The sequence below is a fragment of the Excalfactoria chinensis genome, chromosome 26, assembly GCF_039878825.1.
Source record: "Excalfactoria chinensis isolate bCotChi1 chromosome 26, bCotChi1.hap2, whole genome shotgun sequence".
NCBI lineage: Eukaryota > Metazoa > Chordata > Aves > Galliformes > Phasianidae > Excalfactoria > Excalfactoria chinensis.
Window position 1 is genome coordinate 1414603 of NC_092850.1, and position 19408 is coordinate 1434010.

General features: G+C 50.3%; 1 protein-coding gene across 2 annotated transcripts; it reads right to left on the reverse strand.

Moving 5' to 3' along the window:
- Positions 1–6735: 6735 nt before the first annotated feature.
- Positions 6736–18279, reverse strand: MBD3 (methyl-CpG binding domain protein 3). 2 transcript variants are annotated; one of them, XM_072357682.1, is made up of 8 exons: positions 18169–18279; positions 16423–16545; positions 12839–12998; positions 12340–12477; positions 10929–11019; positions 10322–10499; positions 9199–9396; positions 6736–7815 (listed from the first exon to the last, which is right to left on the reverse strand). In XM_072357682.1, exons 1-7 carry the CDS (start codon positions 18222–18224, stop codon positions 9204–9206), a joined length of 939 nt encoding a protein of 312 aa, XP_072213783.1. In that variant the 5' UTR covers positions 18225–18279; the 3' UTR covers positions 6736–7815; positions 9199–9203. The 2 variants fall into 2 exon arrangements, with proteins under 2 accessions (XP_072213783.1, XP_072213784.1); XM_072357683.1 differs by lacking the exon at positions 18169–18279 and adding an exon at positions 17356–17599.
- Between the last annotated feature and the right edge of the window lie 1129 nt (positions 18280–19408).

Sequence of the window (19408 nt, forward strand, 5' to 3'; positions counted from 1 at the left end):
AAGAACCCCCCCTTTATGACCATTCCAACCCCCCCCAGCTGCTGCAGAGCTCCCAGCAGCAGCACTTTGTATCTCCCACACCTTGAGATGGGTTGGCCACCCATTCCCCCCTCTATACTGCAGGCCCTTCCCATCAGCTCCCTGCAAAGCATTCCCCTCCCATTCATCTGCCCCACCTGGGCCAAGCCCTGCAGGACATTCCCAGCTCATCCTGGCAGTGACTGCATGCTCACTCACCCTAACGCTATCAACAGCAGTTATTAGCTCACCCACTGCCTCAAATACCCCCCCCCCCCCCATCCTGCTCAAAGTCCACAGGCCCAATTCTCAAGCTTTTGCCCCTTCTCACACCGTTCTCTAACCCCGTCTATGGGACCGGTTCCATCATTGGGATTGCTTTTAACTTGCAAGAACCCCCACCTCAGAACCCCCCCCCCCCACTCACTGTTTGCCTTGCACACATCCCAGTAAACATTAACTCCTGCGGGTCAGTGGCCAAACAACCACCAGCAGCTCTGCCCTTGTGCTCCCCCAAGGTCTGACCCACAAGGAGGGACTTTCAACCCATCCTTGTGCCGATCCCCTTACACTTCCCCATCATTCTATCCAGCAAGATAAACAGCCATCAGGAAGCGCAGCCTTCTTTCCATTCTGTTTCATTGGCAGTTAAAAGGAACATTTTCCAGTTGCTGGAATGCCTCATACAAGCCTCGTTTGCTCCTCTTGGTTGCTACTTCTTATCACCATTGTCCTGCATTCATCCCCACCTGCCCTGTGTGCTCACAGCACCTTCCCATCCCATACCATGAGCTGCTGAGGGCTCTGGGTTGGCTGGGAGCAGCTCAGTTCCCCGCTGAAGGCAGATGTGACAGAAGCAGATCTGACTGGGAGACGTCTCCTCCCAATATTTCACTTATTGAGCTGAATCACCCCCCACCGACCCACTACAAATAGTGGCTTTTCCATGACTTGCCAATGCAATCGGTGCAACCTCTTCATTCCCAGCTTCTCCTATTTCCAGAGACTGGCAAAAAAAGGAACAAAACCCAAATAAAGCCCCACCAGAAACTCATGGAGGTGCTCGAGAACAGGAGAGATGGGGACACAGATGGGGGTTTGAGCTCTATTCCATCCCTTGCGGTTCGGTGCAGCCTGATCTGATGCCATGCTGAAGCTCCATAAGGAACGCTGTGCACGGGCTCCCGAAGTCACCCCAGCAACTGCCAACAGCAGCTTTAAACTGTGTCACTTTTTGCCCACGCTGCACTCTCAGCCCTTATGGGAAATCACTGCCGTCACGTCCCACAGCACCTCGGGAAGTGCCAGCTCTGATTTAAAACAGCATGGTATTTTTTTTTGGGCAAATCTGGTTGCTAGATGTTATTCTGCCTGTGCTCCGTTCCATTTCCAGCCCATGTAGCTCATGCTTTCTTCTATCTCTCGCTTCTTCGTTTCACTCGTGACCCGAAGTTACCTTTCTTTTTTAACCTGTGTAATTAGCGAGTCCTTAAAAGACTTGGCTTCATTAACACAGAACACGGGTTACATAAATTAAGACAAACTCTTCAGCACAAATCCACTTGCCTACCAAAAACTCCACCACCGTAGTGAAGAACAACCATAGAGGAGTGGCAGCTGGGGGACAGTCAGTGGGCACTGTGGGCTGGGTCTGGTCATCTTAAAGCTCTTTTCCAGCCCTAATGATGCTGTGATTCTAAGATCCAACATCCCCAAACACAACTGGAATAAGAAAGTGGGCACCGCTGCTTCCAAGCCCACCTACACAACGCTTGCTTATGGCTTCCCCCATTTCCTATCAGGGCTCATTCCCCATTTGCCAAGCAGCCCCAAGTTGGGGAGCTGCCCCTTAGAGATGCTGTGGGTCACACACCTTACGGCTGTGCAAAGAAGGCTCAGCAATGTGCTCAGCTGAGCATCCTCAGAGCACAGCTGTCACCCTTGCATACATCCAGAGAGTTAAGAACGCTGCACCAAAGCAAAGCAGAGGTGTAGCAGCACATTAAGCCATTCTCTGGATGTGGAAATAGATCCATATAACTATAGCAAAGTTCTTATTACCACCGTAGCTATGCAAGTGTTAACTCCCTCCATAACTCCGTGAGAGCCACTTCTATTTCAGGTCAAGTGTGCAAATGCAGAACTTGCAACACCCTACCTAGAAGATTCATTCTGTTACAAAGACCAAACCCTAAAGAGAGAGAATACCTGAACATACAGGGGGAAGGAGGGAGCAAAAAACCCCCACACTCATCTCCAGTTCCTTTCATCACAGTGCATTAACCAAATGCAACACACAGGATCCAGCATTTAGGTGGGGAGTGTGTTTTGCAGCAGCTCTTCGATGTCTCCAGGAGCTCTAACTTGACTTTCTGCACTGCTCTCCAAGCCATAGAAATCATGCAAACCTCATGCAAAGAATGCAGACATTGAGCGCAGTGCAGGAGAGGTGGTGCAGCCTGGAGAAGAACTATAAAGAAAGAAGTCCTCGGTGGTGTGTGGGAAGGCTTAGGGGAATATTTCAGCACATCAGGAGCTGAATCACTGCATGTAGGTGGAGCCAGACGGATTGACAAGATCTGCGAGTTGAAAAATGACCTCAGTCTGAGATCAATCATCTCGCAAAGTCGCTGACGGAGGGAACAACAGATGGATGTTGGATGGAGGTGAGGAGGCTCAATGTCAGCGTGGTAGGGATAAAGGCACTGGGCACACTGTGCTGATCGACTCGTGTGACCCCCCCTTGCACTGAGCAGTGCAAGAAGCTGAGCACACCCCCCGTTACCTTTCAGCATCACCACCGAAACTTTCTCTTCTGCTGCAGCAGCACGTATAGAAGGCACTACCGTGGGGGAAGCAGACGTCTCTTTTGCCATGCATGAGATTAATGAAGGATGCAGCTTCCAGGTAATGACTTCTGAGAAGTTGCGGAGCAGCACTTGATGCAAAGCCATGAATTAATTGCGCCTCAGATAAAAGCAGAAAGAAATAAACCAGCGTAAACCAAGCTTTCAAGTTCTACAGCCCTTCAGCTCACTGCGTCCCAGTCAAATCTGCTTCACAGGCTGAGCCGGGACGTAACACTGTACTCAAATCACAAGCAAACCCGAGTCATAACTTCCTAATTTCCTTCAGAAAACCCAAACTTGGGGCCTATTCCTCAGCAGAGCCGTACTTTGTCCATGCAAATACATACAGCCGAGCAGTTCCTGAGCTCTGCCACTAGAGACAAACCACCACGAGGTCACTCACGACTATTCCAGTTCTGCACAGTCTCCAGGCATTTCCCTCAGTGACTCTGCATGGTACCAAGAGATGAATGGAATGAATTAAATAACGCCTTGTTTGGTAAATAAAACTTAGGAGCAGCTGTTGGCACTGGATCCGTATCATCAATAACTCAATTACAGAGCCAGAATGTAACCCTGGCAATCATCTCCATTTGGCAGGTCATGCTGGAGTTCAAAATGTTATGACTGCAAAACAGCATTTAGCAAACGCTGCTCTGCGCTCCTCTCACACGCAGCAGCTGGTCATGGGGTTAAACAAGAGGGCACTGCTTTGCCCTCATTAGTTCAAGGCAACACGGCTGATCTCTGATAATCCGAGGGCAAACCTGAGTTTTTAGCTGGCTGCATCCAACCCAGGGTGTCACATTCTGCTCACAGCAGGGAGCTGCGGTTCGTATCGGGGTCTGTTGTGTGTGACACCAGCTGAGAACACGCACTTTGTTTGATAGGGGATAAATGCACCTTTTGGATAGAGTATGATCCAAACATCTGCCACGGGCATCCAGACTCCTGGAGTTTGGCCTTATGTACACACACAATCCCAAGTAATAGGGCTGACCAGACAGTTAATCCTAAAAACCGGACTTTTTAGGGTCCCACCTTCTCCCCTTGTTCATCCTATTCCCTCTGAGCATCCTACCTTCTTTTTGACCATCAGGCTACGTGGAACAGGCTCTGTTTAAAGCAAGACCAAAAGGATGCGACTCAGGAGCTCGGAGATGGGGCTGTCCTTTGCTATATTCTGCTCTCCCACCTCCTGCAAAGTAGTAAAGAGTGGGAGTGGATTACAGAAATGGATAGAGGAAACAGCAAGGCTCAGCCAGAAGGAAGCTGAGCACGTAGGAAATGATGGGGAAGGCCTTTTTGCAGCCAGACACCAAAGGACCAGCACCAAAACTCAGCTGACCAAGGGAACTTTATCAGCACAGCACACTGCCTCTTCCCTCTGCTCCTCACAGTGCTGTCAGCCTGGGAGAGATTAGCTTTCAGCAAGGCAGCTGCAAAAGACACGGCATTTTTTCACCTCCATTTACGCTCCCATTCAACATATCCTTAAGTTTATAGAACGGAGCAGGAAGAGCCTGTCAGAGCTAGAGAGAAGCAGAATTACCTCCAGCAGCAGCTGATAAACTGCCACTGCTGCAAAGCTTCCATTCAGCAGCCTGCTTGGCACAAAGGGAACGCGTCCAGCTCCCACTGCAGCCCAAACGGTGCCTCGCTGATGGAAACACGTGTTTCTGATTTGCCAAGTTCATTCCAGCTCCTCCTCTCACCCAGGAAGCAGAACAAGAGCGTGTATTTATCAGTGAGTTCTCACATCGAACCTTTTTGCTGCAGTGTTATTGCTAGGAAGCCATGGGAGAGATGGAACAAAGGCTCCACGTGCTGGGTTTAGCATGCCCACAGTAGCAGCCCAGCTGTGCCTCTCATGCCTGTTTTCTCTTCCTAATATGCTCAGTTTACAAGCAAGAAAACTCCTCCCTTCTCTTGCTCAACAGGCAGCATAGCAAGTTGGGCTTCAGCTGGGAGCTGGCTTTCTCTCAGGCAGAGCCACCTACAAGAACTGTGCAGGTTTCAATTGTACCAACATCTGAGCAAACAGCCGATTTCACTGTCATTTTTGCACCGTAAAACTGCAAGACTTTAAAAGCTCTCCTCCACTTATCTTGCTTGATAGCATCATTTCAGATGACCAAAGCAATGCAAACACTGAGCAGGACAAACCCAAGCCTGATACATTTTGCCTTCATTCCATTCAATTGCTTTCCTTAACACGTTTTCTTTACTTACTGCTTCAAAAGATACACCTCAATAACGCCACTCTCTCCACCTTGGGGATATGCAGAATGAAGGCTGATCACCCTGTGCCCCTCCATCACATCCATGGCAGCAGGCTGCAATGAGAAACTCAATGATCAGAGCAGCAGCGTGAGAAAGAGCAAGCTCCTTTACAAGGCACATTCATTTACTCACCCATCTCAGCAAGCAGGTAATGTTATTGAAGTTTCTTTGGATGCCCCGTATTCCTTTTCTGGTACTCAGAGCAATCAGCTCCCTCCATATCAATGCAAACATATAAAGGCTTTTGATTTGACACCCCAGTTTGGCAGCTATTTGAACTTCACAATTCATTCTTCATCATCTTCGGCGCATCAAAACAGCGCTGTCAGCTTCTCGGCCACCTGCGTTGTGCTGCTACGTATGCTTCACGTGCGCTTCCATTTGAATAAAAGCAGAAGCATCACTAGATAGCAAAAGTGCACCAAAAACCCACCAAAACAGCAGCAGAACACGGTCATTATTGTCATAAGAACCCCATCAGGGCGGGCTATAGACTTCTAGAGCTCAAATCCAGCCTAAAACACAGCACATCTCAGCAGCAGGACTCGGTAGCGTTCCATAACGTCACTCTTATCCTTCTCTTATGGATCTCAAACACTGAGATCCAAACCTCAGAACGGAGCCCACCACGAAGATGTGAACATCTCCCTGCCCACATAACAGCACACAAACACCAGGCAGGGGCTCGAGGGAGAAGAGAAGAGGCTCCGCTTTGTGAGAAACATTTAATTCAACACAACAAATTACAAGAGGTTTACAGGATAAGAACCGTAACAGACTGTTAAGAAGGAAAAAATCATCTTCACTGGGCTGCAGTAGAAGGTAAAAGACCCCCCCAAGGCAATACCTGCTACGGCAGCAGCAAAGTACAACGTCAGTCTTCTCGCAGTACTTCCAAATGAGCAATAGCAAAAGAAATTTTGTACGTTCACATCGTTAAGAAAAGTTAATACAGTATCAGTCACTTTGGCATGGGATCTTCTTTCAAGGAGCTTTAAACCTACGGACATCACTAAAGCAAAACTAAAGTCTCCCAAAGGTTCCCCCCCTCCCGGTCCCTCGCTTTGACTGCTAACCATTCTCACTCAATAAAGGCTCTGGGAGCTACTTTCTTCCCCAAGTTTTGGGATACCAACAACTTGTACAAGTGGTCAGTGGTACAATATTGAATCCACCACTTTATACTGTTAACTCTCATGTCCACGCATGAAATGATGCAGTGGATGCCCTAAGACTAAAATAACATCTGCAACCTAGTCAACATATTCTCCAAGCTATACACTCATTTTCCTCCCCCCTCTCCCTACCCTCCCTCCCCAGATAAAGCCCTTTTCAGCCCCAAGTTACCCCCAAAATGCTCACAGTTGTACTAGAAGAGACTGAGGAATCAATCAAGGTACCCACGGTGAAGCCAAATACTTAGAAACACATTAAGGCAGGTTTCACATCAGTTCATTTGTGTTTTTTTTTTGGACACAAAATGCTGGTCACTTCACTGCACATGCAAATAAGAAAGGTTTAATACTTAATAAAAAGCTTTAGATTCTTTTTTTTTTGTGTTTTTTTTTTTTTTCTTTTTTTTTTTAGGTAACAATTATAGAAAAAAACAAAATCAACCTTTTACCTTGTTTTTCAAAGAGGTCAGAACATTACTGCACATGAAAGCATGTGTAGAAACACCTATTGGAATGGATTCCCTTCCCTCCACACACACAGAAACAGAGGTGAGGGTTCTTGGCACCAAAAGAGAAAAGAGGAATTCTTCCTCATTGTCGGTCAGAAATGAGGAATCCTCCCATTCTGAGTTGAGGTCCTTCTGACCAGAATAAACCAAAGCAAAATATACCATTGAGCGGGTATATTTCTCTTTATCCGTCCTGCTATGCCTTGAGCATACGCAGAACTCCATATAAAAACGTGCACTGTAGTGCATTTGGTTATGATGTTGGAACTCACCTAAAAACCAGATTGCCATTGACCAGTTCCTCATGTGTAACTTCCCCCTACTCGTCAAAACCTCAGGTGGAACAGGCACTGGTAGTTCATCTCTGAGACTACGCTGCCAAGACCAACGTGGTCTTGTGAGGAAAATGAAATTCACTGACCTGAATTGACACATGGAATGACAATCCACAACATAAAAATGACCTCCGTGCAGACCGGTACAGACATGTAGCCCACAGCAGAGCAGCCAAGGAGTGAAACAGAATCTCTCTCCGCTTGCATCAGAGAGAAAATGGTTTCTATGGGTCATCGTTAAAGGTACTTGGATAGAAAAAGCTTGAAAAACGTAGCACCTGTCACTGACCCACAAAACCAAACCCAAATCTAAAAGGACGGGGAGTTCGGTTCCTAATACATTCCCTCCCACTGTTTTGTATTCCTTTATATTCCTTTATTCCCTCCCACTTTTGTTTTCCCCCCATTGCCCTCCCCCTTTACAAAAAGGAGGGGGAGTAGAGCTTAGTCAAGTTCCATCTTCCAAACTACCCAGCAATGAATGAACCATCAGCTTCTTGGCTTTATCCTGAAGTGTACATCAAAATGCTCATAGTTGCAGCTGGACTGGTGGTGCAAGTTACTCTGCAGACACTCTTGGCTTTGTAAATAGTTGTGCTGACCCTGCTGGTAGGGTTTGTACTGGGAATTCTTAACATGGAACTCCCTATGAGGAAAAAGAAAGAAGACCTGGTAAGTTAAGAGACACTTCTGAACGCCTTTGTGAACCATAGAACCAGTGCCAAAACATCACTGCTTCTTTATCTCCTGCTTTTCACCTTCAGCAGATGGTTTGTTATGGTTCTCTGTCGGGCCAGACCTCTGTAGTAGAAAGGAATGTGAGATATTCACTGTCCAAATAAAGCTACTGCTAGTCATGTGGTGAACCAGGAAAATATAGAGCCCAGATGCAAGATGGTATCTCCTGAACGCCAAACACATTACAACCAACCTTCCAGCTTCATATAAATCATTCTTCACTCTACCTCATGCTAAAAAGCTGCTGCCACTCCCTCCAAAGAGGTTTTGCTTTTCTTCTGCTGTTCATCCCAAAGATCTTTTCTTCCTCCACGTTCCTGATTCCTGCCCGACAGGCTCACGCCACTGGAATCTGCACAATGCAGCACCAGGCTATTGGCTGTCCTGTCTCAGACACAGAACTCTCACTGCTTTCCTGGGCTAAAGTGATCAGAAATTACAAGCAGTGAGTTCTGTTTTCATTTCACTGCATGAGGTGAAATCCCTCCCCCTTACCCCCCCCCCATCTTTGCATTCCTGCACAGTAAAGATTTATCACTCAGAGCGACTTTGGGTTACAAGACAATAAAAACATTCCACCTGCACCACAGTAAAAGTGAAAGTCGGGCAGACTTGAGCACAAGCAGCAGCTCCTGATGGTCACTTTAAAGGCTGCTCAGTGTAAAGGCAGGTTTTCTTTGAGCCCCTGCAGTTGGCAGCATTAAACAATTCAGTTCTTCTGAACGTTGTACATTCTTCTGTTACTTTCAGTTTACAGATTCCTGCCACAAAAGTATTTGAGCAACTTCCCTTTTCTGGTAGTTTTCAGGTTGTCCTTTCTGATTTCTATCAACATTAATTCCAGAGATGTGCCCTCTAATACTGCAAGAGAAATGCTCGATGAAAAGAGAACTGAGCCCAGAAGACATCACCTGTCCTGCCTCCCTGTTGGATCCTCCTCCTGCCCGTCACAGCTCGTAATAAATGAACTGGAGGGGGGAAATGACATCACAAGAGCTGATCCATTTTCAAGATCAAATCCTTCATGTGCTGCCATTCGGAGTCTGGTTACACGTCCAGCCGTTCTATCTGATGCAAACTTAAGGCCCAGGACACTTCACAACGATGCAAACACTCAGCAGACATCACAGTCAGCAAAAAGTTCAATTTTTGCATTAAAAGCGTGCCGTGAAAGTGTATGCTTAGAAGCAAAGATGGGTCAATATACGCCAGGGTTCCCTTGGGAAAGATTTCTGCCTTCAATGAAGCACTATTCAGTAAATTAAGGTGAGAAAAGAGGCTGTCACCTTACCTGGACTATACATTCTCCATTTCCTGCTCATGATCCTGTTCCTCTTCCTCCTCCTCATCTTCTCCTTCTTCTTCACCTCCTTCTTTCTCTGTAGGAGCTTCCCCATCTCTTGCTATCTCCTCTACATGAGCCAGCATGTCAGCCATTAGAGCTTCCTCCAGCCTCTTCCTCACCTGCTGCACCAGCTCCTCTTGCTTCCTGCCCCAAAATCAACCAACACTCACATTAACTCTCAAAGCTACTTTGAGCAGAAGAAATATCCTTCATAGGGAAGGCTGGGCAGAAAAGCAGGACTTGGAAAGAGTCTTCTGCAAGAGCTGCACCATTAGAAAAAATAAGGCCTGGCATTAAAGTGAGGCTGAAAGAAACACCTTCATTTTTCCATTCAGTACTTCAACGTTAACAGCTCCTTTTATCTCAAAGTCATGTAATGCAACGTAAAGAACTGGTCAACAAACTGCGGTGCATGGGATTCTTATTTCATCTCAGCCACAGGAAGCCACAAAGCTATAAACAGATTGATTTCCTGGTCATTCAGGTCTAAATCACACCCCACAAATGTCATCCTGTAGTTCCAAAAGACCGAGCAGCTGATCAGTCAAAACAATTCCTGCCTTCATATTGTTAATGAACGTGAAGAAGCTTGATTTCAGGTTTGAGAAAGGAATATAGCAAAGAAATTATCAGGTGCTTAAAGCTGAATCTGACCAACCCTGATTCGTTGAAAGCAAGCTGTAGCTGCATGAATTGCATCCTTATTCACTGCCACAGCAGTGGTTGATGCTTTGAGTTGGTCTTTTGTTGACAAAGAGGAGTAAGATGGGAAAACACTGCATGTATTTTCACCAAGCGCCCCATTTCTTGAGAGGTGCCCTAACCAACCTCATTTGTTTGTCAGTTAGAGACAGACTGATGTGAAGAACATCAACCTGAAACCTCAGAGTAACTGACCACGGTCAAAATAACACATAATGTGCTTTAAGTATATGAGAGCTGCTTCGTGTAATCATTTCTTTGCTACCTTTCTGATAAAGCCACGCTCCTCTATTACAGGTTTCAGTTTGCCATTGAACAGACAGAGCACTGTTCAACTTCTCAAGGCGGTGGTTTCTCTGATTCATACCTAATATCTTCATCAGTCACCATAAATGCTTTGCAAAGTGGCTGTGAAGTGTTGAGCCACACGCCAGGATTCTTCTCCACGGCTGCAGACAGCTGCCCAGTGATGGGCATGGTGCTGGTGTGCAGAGCGCTGGCTATGGCAGAGAGAAGGGTCTCATCAGTGCAACCAGGTCCAACCCCTGCAAGGCAGAGAAGTGACGATCAGCACCGCACCACAAACAGCAAATCAAACAGAAAGCGCCGTTTAAATGTTAATGGCAAAGCAGGTGGTGTTATTTCAGCCCTAAAGGGTTCTAATAGCACCTGCACAACTCCCCCCCCCACACACACAAGGTTATTGAAACCCAGATCAATCCCTCATTGTGCCACTTTAAAACACAGCCTGGGAGGGGAAGCGGTTTGAACAGGCACTGCTTCTGGAAAACAAACAAACACAAGGCAAGAAACTTTGCCACTTCCTCTCATTATGCTGCTGTATCCCCTAAGGACAAAGGGAGGTCACAGGGCACTAACAGCTGCTGTTGGAGGAGGAGTGGTCTGAAAAGCTCAACCGTAGCACCTCTGGATCATCAATGGAACCAACATTGAGCTAAGGGCAGGCTGATCACCTTGTAAACCTTTAGGAAGGTCCATTGTTTTCACCAGCTCCTCTGCGATGTCGAAAGCATTCAGCCCGCTTAGTTTCTTCTCCCAGAAGAGCTGCCATGAAAATAAAGCACTGATTAGTACACAGAAAGGAATGGAATTGATACACACACCCAACGCCTGCAAGCTACAGAAGCAGGATGGACATTGCTGCAGGCAAAGGTGGGAGTCACTACAGAAGTGATACACATGAATTCCACCTGCAAGAGTGTAAGATCCGCTGCTAATTGGTACCATTGACAGCGCCTGAACACACTAATGAAGCTGAACGTTTCCAAAAGGCATAAAGATGGACTCAGGACAGGAAAGGATTCACAGAAACCCTGGTGTGAGTTCTGTGGAGGCAGCAGGCTGTCAGCTCTGGGCCGCACTAATGAACTGAGAACGCCTTCCAAAGGCAGCTTTGAACATACCAGCCTCACTTGAACCAATGCCCAGCTCCGAAGCTGAGCTGGTCCAAATGCACTCTTAGCATCCTTTCACTTGATGAAATTAAGCTGAAAGATTTCCTTTACTATTGGTCCGTTCTCTTGCTGGCAGATATACAGCACGAGAAGAGAAACAACAGGCAACTCTGTCACAGTGAACTCAAAGAGGTGCAGTTAGCCAGTAATGATAAACCCATCTGCAGGGGGTAGCACCCCGTGTAGCACATCACAAGCACCACGCTGCGCTCTGCACAGGGACAGGGATTGCTTGAAACACGGAACTTGACCGTTTTATAATGGCTGCAGTAAATTGGTGATGACTTCTGTCTAAGTTTGTAGGTGACCATGAGGCAGCACAATGCTCTTCTTGCAGCTTGGAAAGCAAATGGGATCCTGAGCTCTATCAGCAGCAGGGACAGGGAGGTGATTGTCCTTCTCTACTCTGCCCTCGTGAGGCCCCACCTGCAGTGCTGCATCCAAGTCTGGAACCCCCAACACAAGAAAGACAGGGAGCTGTTGGGGAGGGTCCAGAGGAGGCCATAAAGATGCTCAGAGGGCTGCAGCACCTCCACTGCAAAGATGGGATGAGGGAGCTGGGTTTGTTCAGCATGGAGAAAAGAAGGCTGTGGGGTGAGCTCATTGCAGCCTGCCAGAACCTAAAGGGAGCCTATATACAAAAGGGGGGGGGTCAACTCTTTGGAAGGGTGGATAACAGCAGGACAAGGGGAAATGGATTTAATGCCCTGTCCATCCCTGGAGGCATTCAAGGCCAGGTTAGATGGGGCCCTGGGCAGCCTGGGATAGTATTAAATGGGAAGGTAGGCAGCCCTGTCTGCAGGAGGGAGGTTTGAAGCTTCACGAGCCTCGAGGTCTCTTCCAACCCAAACCATTCTATGATTCTGTGATTCTTCCTCCTGGAAAAGCAGCCTCTGAGCTCCACACTCACCTGCCGGGGTTGGTCCACAGCTTTCTGAGGGTCACTCTTCACCTTATTGCTGGGGTGGTTTGTGATCTTTGTGACGGGCTGTTTGAAGATGGAGGCCGTCTGCCTGACGGGCAGCGCCGTGTTCAAATCAGGCTTGCCCTAAACAAAAGGTAAGGAGTAAACGCCATGAAATGTTTTATATCAGCCAAAATGTTACCGCAGCTATAAAGATGCACCGAGAAGTATTGATCCAACATTGGTAATGATGAGGAAAATCTGCTATGTGAGATTTAGAGCAGTCTGTGAATCCAGAAACCATCCTGACCTCTTATTTACTGGCATCCACTACTGAATTACAACAACGCAGCTGGAATCAAATGAGGTGTAGAAAAAGACTAAGGACAAACGCTGCTCTGAACCGCGTTGTGTGCTAATTGATCCATAAGCTTATGAAGGCTGTTTGTATGCATCACCCACACGGTGCTGCCTCTTCAGTTAATCCCAAAGGTGAACGACTTACTTTGGCTTGGTTGGAACAGTCGTAGCGCATCCTCTGCCTGTTCTTGTTCATTTTACTCATCAGCATCTTCCCTGTGCGGAAGTCAAAAGTGCTGAGGTCCATAGAGCTGCCCAGGTAACGAGCCAGCTGGGGTTTGCTGCGGAACTTCTTACCACTGGGGCTGGAAAAGCAAAGAAAGAGATCAGGAGGGAGAATGAAACCTTCTGTACTTCACTGCTCAGAGGAGCAGAGCACAGGCGAGGTGCACATACAGGCTGATAAAGGCTCACATACAGTCTGATAGAGGCTCACATACAGTCTGATAGAGGCTCACATACAGCCTGATAGAGGCTCACACACAGGCTGATAGAGGCTCACACACAGGCTGATAGAGGCTCACACACAGGCTGATAGAGGCTCACACACAGGCTGATAGAGGCTCACACACAGGCTGATAGAGGCTCACATACACCCTCTGCACCCAACATGGGTTTCATGGGTGCAAAACACCATACATTCCAGCTGAGCCCTCCCCAGACTCGTCTGTTTCCTTCCATCACGCAGCAGTTGGCAGTGCTGGGACAGATCAGTCACATCACATGAAAGCAGGATTATCTCCAAGTGCATGGTGCTGCTTTTGGGTCGGGGTAACCCCAGATTACATACATTACAGACTCTATTTGCTCCTCTGGAGGAGACAGAGAGTTGTTATCAGCACAACTTACACCCGCTGGATACAAATGAGCACCAATGAGGTTCCGATGCCTCCTGAAGCCAGTTGGAGATCTGTAATTAAGTCACCTTCTGTTATTCCTAAAGCCAGAAACGCAGCTTCTTGCTCATAGATTTCTACTAAAAGGCCAAGAATAAGTGGAAATAATGAAGCTGTCAGAGGCAGAGGGAAGCAGCACTGCTTCAGCAATGCAGAACACCCCCCAGTGCTGCAGCACGGAGATGCTAACAACCTCTCTGGGGTCTTCTTTAGGGCAGCTCAAAGGAAAAAGCGTTTTTCCACTGTATTATCTACTGCTTTGAAAGCTCCATAGCGGGACAGAGTGAAAAAAATAAGCAGTGTGAGCACAGGATTTCTAGTCCCATGGCAATGAATGGCAGGAGCAAGTCAATTAGTCTGAATAGGAAAGGGAAGGGGGGGAAAGGAAAAGGAAGGGAAGGGGGAGAAAGGAAAAGGAAGGGAAGGGGGAGAAAGGAAAAGGAAGGGAAGGGGGAGAAAGGAAAAGGAAGGGAAGGGGGAGAATGGAAAAGGAAGGGAAGGGGGAGAATGGAAAAGGAAGGGAAGGGGGAGAATGGAAAAGGAAGGGAAGGGGGAGAAAGGAAAAGGAAGGAAAGGGGGAGAAAGGAAAAGGAAGGAAAGGGGGAGAAAGGAAAAGGAAGGGAAGGGGGAGAAAGGAAAAGGAAGGGAAGGGGGAGAAAGGAAAAGGAAGGGAAGGGGGAGAAAGGAAAAGGAAGGGAAGGGGGAGAAAGGAAAAGGAAGGGAAGGGGGAGAAAGGAAAAGGAAGGGACAGAAAGAGAAAAGCAGACAGTCAGAAGGAACCGAATGATTAAAAACTCTCTCTCGAAATAAAACCTCCTGAAAGGGAAAGTCAGCACAAATCATACTGAGAATATCAGAGGAGGCTCCATCCCTGTTGGTGTGCAGGACGGCTTGCAGCGAGCTGCAGAACACTCAGACCAGAAGATGGCATCAGAGCAGGAAGAAGCAGGAACAGACTGGATCCAGACATCAAATCTGAAACCACTGGCTCAAAACACAAAGGGAGCTGTATGCTGGGATCCCCAAAGGAAGAACCAACTCCAGCAGAGCTTTCGCTGCTGTCAGCTAAGTCGAAAAGAAAAGCTCCTGCTGCACGAAAGGCTCGATGCTGCTTCCTCTTCTGAGATCTGCAGCTCCCGTTTCTTTAACAGAACCAGAAATGCACCGAAGGGAATATTAAAAGCAACGTGCTGAGGTGCGAGGTTCTTGTTCTGCCACTTCAAAGCGTGGGGGATTCCAAAGCAACGGAGCCAGATGCACTCAGAGCGCGTTGCACGAAGCCTGCAGCTCTATTTGTCAGCGTGCACTCTAGTAATTCTTGCAAGGGATCTGAAGAAAGAGCTTCTAACTCAACTCAGCTCACAACTAAAACGATCCTGAAATGACTCACAGCTCCGTCCCTCCTCCCTGGGGAAGCCTGGCCCAAAACAAAAGCACCGAGGGGTTCAGGAGAGCAACTTCTATCCCAACGCAATGGGGGGAATGAAGCTGTGGGGCTGAGAGGGTCAGAAAACAAAACGCAGCCATAAAACCCCACTGACAGAACTCAGCAGGTCGTGCTTCCAACCAGAGATGATGCTCCAGCAGCGATGAAGCTGATGAGATTTTTTAATGCAATGAAAGAGGAAATCTCTCTCTCTTTCCAAGCGCAGGACAAAAAAAAGCTTTGCTTTATTGCACAAAAAACTGCAGGGAACAACCTGTTCTGGATGTGGCTGCAGGTGCTGTGAGCACAGCGCTGAGCTGGGAATTCCCTCCTTCCCACCCCTACAAAGCAGGGAACCACGAAGCCACGAGCGATTCCCACGCTGCCCACTGTCTACCCAGGGCTAACAGAGCAGCCCCACAGAGCCTTCATCTGCTACTTAGGGACCCTGTGGGTGCAGATGGGTTGGATGCATGCAGCCCATTCAGGGCACGTGGCCGCCAGGTGCCCACTCTGTGTGCTCAGCTCAGCCTTTGTCTCCGTGCTGCCAGCAGGGCTCCCTCCTCCTGCCTCACTCAACCGAGTCTCCTCCCCTCCGCTCTCCTCTCCCCGTTTCCCATCCGCCAGATCCTCACAACTTGGGGAAGGGAGGGACAAAAGGCAACAAGAAAACCCCACCAGCTCACTGCGGATGTTGCCTGCCTTTAATGCAACAGAGATCGGCCGAACCGACACCAAAAAGGGGGGGTGGGTGATCAGAAGCATATGCTCCAAAGCCTCGTGATGCTTATAAGGCAAAACGCTCTTCCTTCTCTTCTCACTCTCCTCTTTCCTCCCCTGTGCTGCCTGCATCACACCCACACGAGGAACTCCACGCCACAGCTCCACTGTCCCCATTATTGGTGGTAGCAGGTCCCGAACTCACCCTGGTGCCCCCACACCATTAAGGGATGCAATGAGAAAGCACAGAAAGCAACAGTGCAAACCCACCGGGATCAGGTGAGCCCTGCAGCCACTGGGACTAAATGGGCCACCAAGGAACACGGGGCATGCAGGATGTGGACGGGCTCCCAAAGATGTGGCCCTATAGACAGACAGAAGCACTGCTGCACAGAGCAGCTGTAAGCCCAACTCCTCCAGGTGGGCACAAAAGATCCCACACAGCCAGAACTCCCTCAGACTTCATGAGCTGCCATGCAGAACAAACCCTCCACCCCACCTCCATGCAGCCCATCAAGCCCCACTGCACTGAATAAAGCTCTCCTGCCCTGCTCCCATTGGCGAGGCTGGAGGACAACTCCTTGCAACGGAGCACGGCACATCTGCCTCCCAAAGCAGACTTCAACAGGTCAGCAGGAGATCTCCATACACACAGCAGCCACAAGGAAAGCAGCCTGTGCTCCTCACCTTGGATTGGTGTTAATCCCCAGGGCTGGAGACCGGACACGGGAACGTTTGTTTCCAGTTATTTCTGATGGGAAGCTGTGCACGCAATTGTCCACGCTCACCGAGTCCGTGTGCTCAGAGCAGCTGGGTGAAAGAAAACAGCCAGGTAAGCAACAGGCAGAAACAGGAGAGCTATTAATAAAGAGCTGCTTGTCTATTTTGCACTCGGAGGTAACGCAAAATGCAACAGCAACGTTATACCTTTGATCTCCGACCAGATGGATATAAAGGCAAAATCCATTATACCTTGGGAATAATAGGGGACTTGTTCTCTCCCCCCCCAGCTCTGGGTTCCCTGGACCCAACACTCCAGCATCAGACCCTGACAGCGAGCACTTGCTGCTCTGCTCAGTGCTCAACGCTAACCCATAATGTTATAGTGGAGATGAATGCAGAGCTGATAGCACATCCCATTGACCGCCATACACCCCACGCTGCTCAGCTCCTCTGCCTGCCCTCGACCCCAGTGTTGCACAGGGCAGGTGGTGGGTGCAGCCCCGGGATGATGGGACCCTCCCATCTCTGGGTATATCAGACCATATCAGACCCGCTGCCCTGCAAGGGGATGAGGGCACTGCATAGGGATCATGGGGCAGCGCACAGCAGGGAGCCGACAGCCCCCAAAGCAGCCCCCCAACACCTCAAAACAGCCCACAATAACTCCAAACGGGCCCCAATGACCCCAAATCAGCCTCCAATGACTCCAAGCAACCCCCAAAACAACCCCAAAACACCCTCAAGCAGCCCCTAATGCTCCCAAATCAGCCTTAACGACCCCAAGCAGCCCCCAATTGCCCCATATGCAGCCCCATAGCTCTCAATACGGAACCCCCACCAGCAGTGCCTCCTCCCGGCCCGGCGCCCCCCGGCCCGTCCCCCCCAACCCTCTCCCACCTCTTCCGCTCCATCTCCTCCGCCGCGGCCTCGGGCCCACCGCTCCCACCGCTCCCCTCGCCCCCTCCGCCCGCAGCCGCCGCCGCCGCCGCTTCTCGCTCCCCCAACGGCCGCAGTTCCACCCGCTCCGTTCCCGATCTCGGCCTCCCTCCGGCCCACGCCGCGGCCTCTCCTCCTCCTCCTCCGGCCGTGAGGCTCCGCGCTCCGCTCCGCGCCGTTCCGCCCGCCCCCGCGGTTCCGCTCTCCGCCCCCCCCCCCCCAATCCACGCTCCGCCTCTCGTAGGGCCGGGGGCGGCGGATCCCTCCGCCCGGTCACGCCGCGGGATATAGTCCCTGTAGTCCCTGGGTAGAGGCTGCCCCTTGGAGACCCCCCCCCCCCCAACCCAGCGCTTAAAGCCTCAACCCCCCCCCCCCATCCTCCTCCAGAGACCCCCACTGAGCCCCCCCCGGCCACACAGAGCCCCGATGGCCACCGGTCCATCCCTCCCCCATCCCCACAAGGACCCCCTCCGTCCCCATAAAGATCCCCTCCCCCATCCCCCCATCCACACCCCCATAGAGATCTCAACCCCACAGGGACCCCCCCCCCAACCCCACAGGGATCCCACACAAACCCCTCAGCCGCCGATATCTGCCCCCATCCCCATCCCCCACCCCACACAGACCCCCCCACCCCACGCGGACCACATCCCCATAGAAACCCCTCCCCCCCAACATCCAATCCTCCTAGGGACCCCCTATACCCTTCCATAGACCCCCCCCCCACCCCAAATCCCCTCCATCCCCGCACCCCCCCCCCCCCCAAAGTCTTACCCCACCGCCTGGCGCCGTGCCCCCCCTCGCTGTCCCGGCAGCGCCGCTTTGGGCATCCTTCCCCCCCCTCCGCCGGTTCCCTCCGCTCTGCCCGTTCGGCCCCGTTCGGCCCCGTTCGCCCCCCGCCCCGCCCGCTCACGCCCCCTGCAGCCCCGGCCCCGCTCCGCAGCGCCCACCCGGGCTGAGCGCACAGAGAGAGAGGGGGGAGGGACGGGAGGGGAGGGGGGTTAAGGGGGGGGGGTGGGTGGGTGGGCACTGAGGGCACGGCCTGAAGGATGGTGGGATGGAAAAGCACCCAGAGCCTGGAGGAGCGATCAGGAAGGGAGGATGTGAACGCTGTTTGTAGGGCACGGAGTATGGATGGGCCGCCATAAAGCAGCACGCAGGGCTTGGGGAATGAATGGGCTGTGAATGGGAGCACGTGGGTGAGGTGTGTGGGATGCAGGGAATGGATGGGGGATCATGAATGAAGGGTATGGATGGGTGATCAATGTGGATGGGATGTAAAGGATAGTTTGGGGGTGATGGATCAACCAGCAGTGTGGGGTTGGCCATTAAGGACATGGATCTATGCAGGACATGGGGAGTGAATGGGCCACTAATGGTGTGGCCCTATGGATAAGCAGTGCGGGATGTAGGGCATGGAATGGGCCACCAAAAAGATGGGGTATGGATGGGTGATCAATACGGCCCCATGGACAGGTTGTGAAGGATGGAGGTGAGGGATGAACCATCAATAATGTGGGGATAAACCACGTGGGATGTAGGGCACGGAATGGCCACCAGGAATATGGGGTGTGGATGGGCCACGTGGGGAGTCAATGGGTCAGCAAGGATGTGGATCCATGTGGGACATGGGGAGTCATGGGCCACCAAGGACATGACCCCATGGATAGGCTACGCAGGACATGGGGACTGAATGGACCACCAAGGACATGGAACATGGATGGGACATCACCAGTAGGACCCCATGGAGAAGCCATGTGTGATATAGGGTACAGGTGAGTCACCAAGGATGTGGATGGGCCATTGAAGACATGGACCCCATAAATATACTGTGCAGGACAGGCTGCCATATGGAGCTTCTTCATCCTGTTGGATCTCCCAGCTCTTCCTTTGGTTCACATCCGTGCGAAGCAAAAGAGCTGCTGTCGTTTTAATTAAGCAAAAAAGAAAGGCACCAAAATGTGGCTCATTCGTTACAAACACAAGGAAGGATGTGAGACGGGTGTTGGGGACC

What these genes read in the sequence shown, in the direction of transcription:
- MBD3 (XM_072357682.1), bottom strand. Translation starts at nt 18,224, where the DNA reads ATGCCCAAAGCGGCGCTGCCGGGACAGCGAGGGGGGGCACGGCGCCAG. An exon ending in ACTGTTCCAACCAAGCCAAA is followed by an intron (nt 12,478 to 12,838) that starts GTAAGTCGTTCA and finishes CCTTTTGTTTAG; the next exon opens with GGCAAGCCTGATTTGAACAC. An exon ending in GTGACTGATGAAGATATTAG is followed by an intron (nt 9,397 to 10,321) that starts GTATGAATCAGA and finishes ATTTTGGGGCAG; the next exon opens with GAAGCAAGAGGAGCTGGTGC.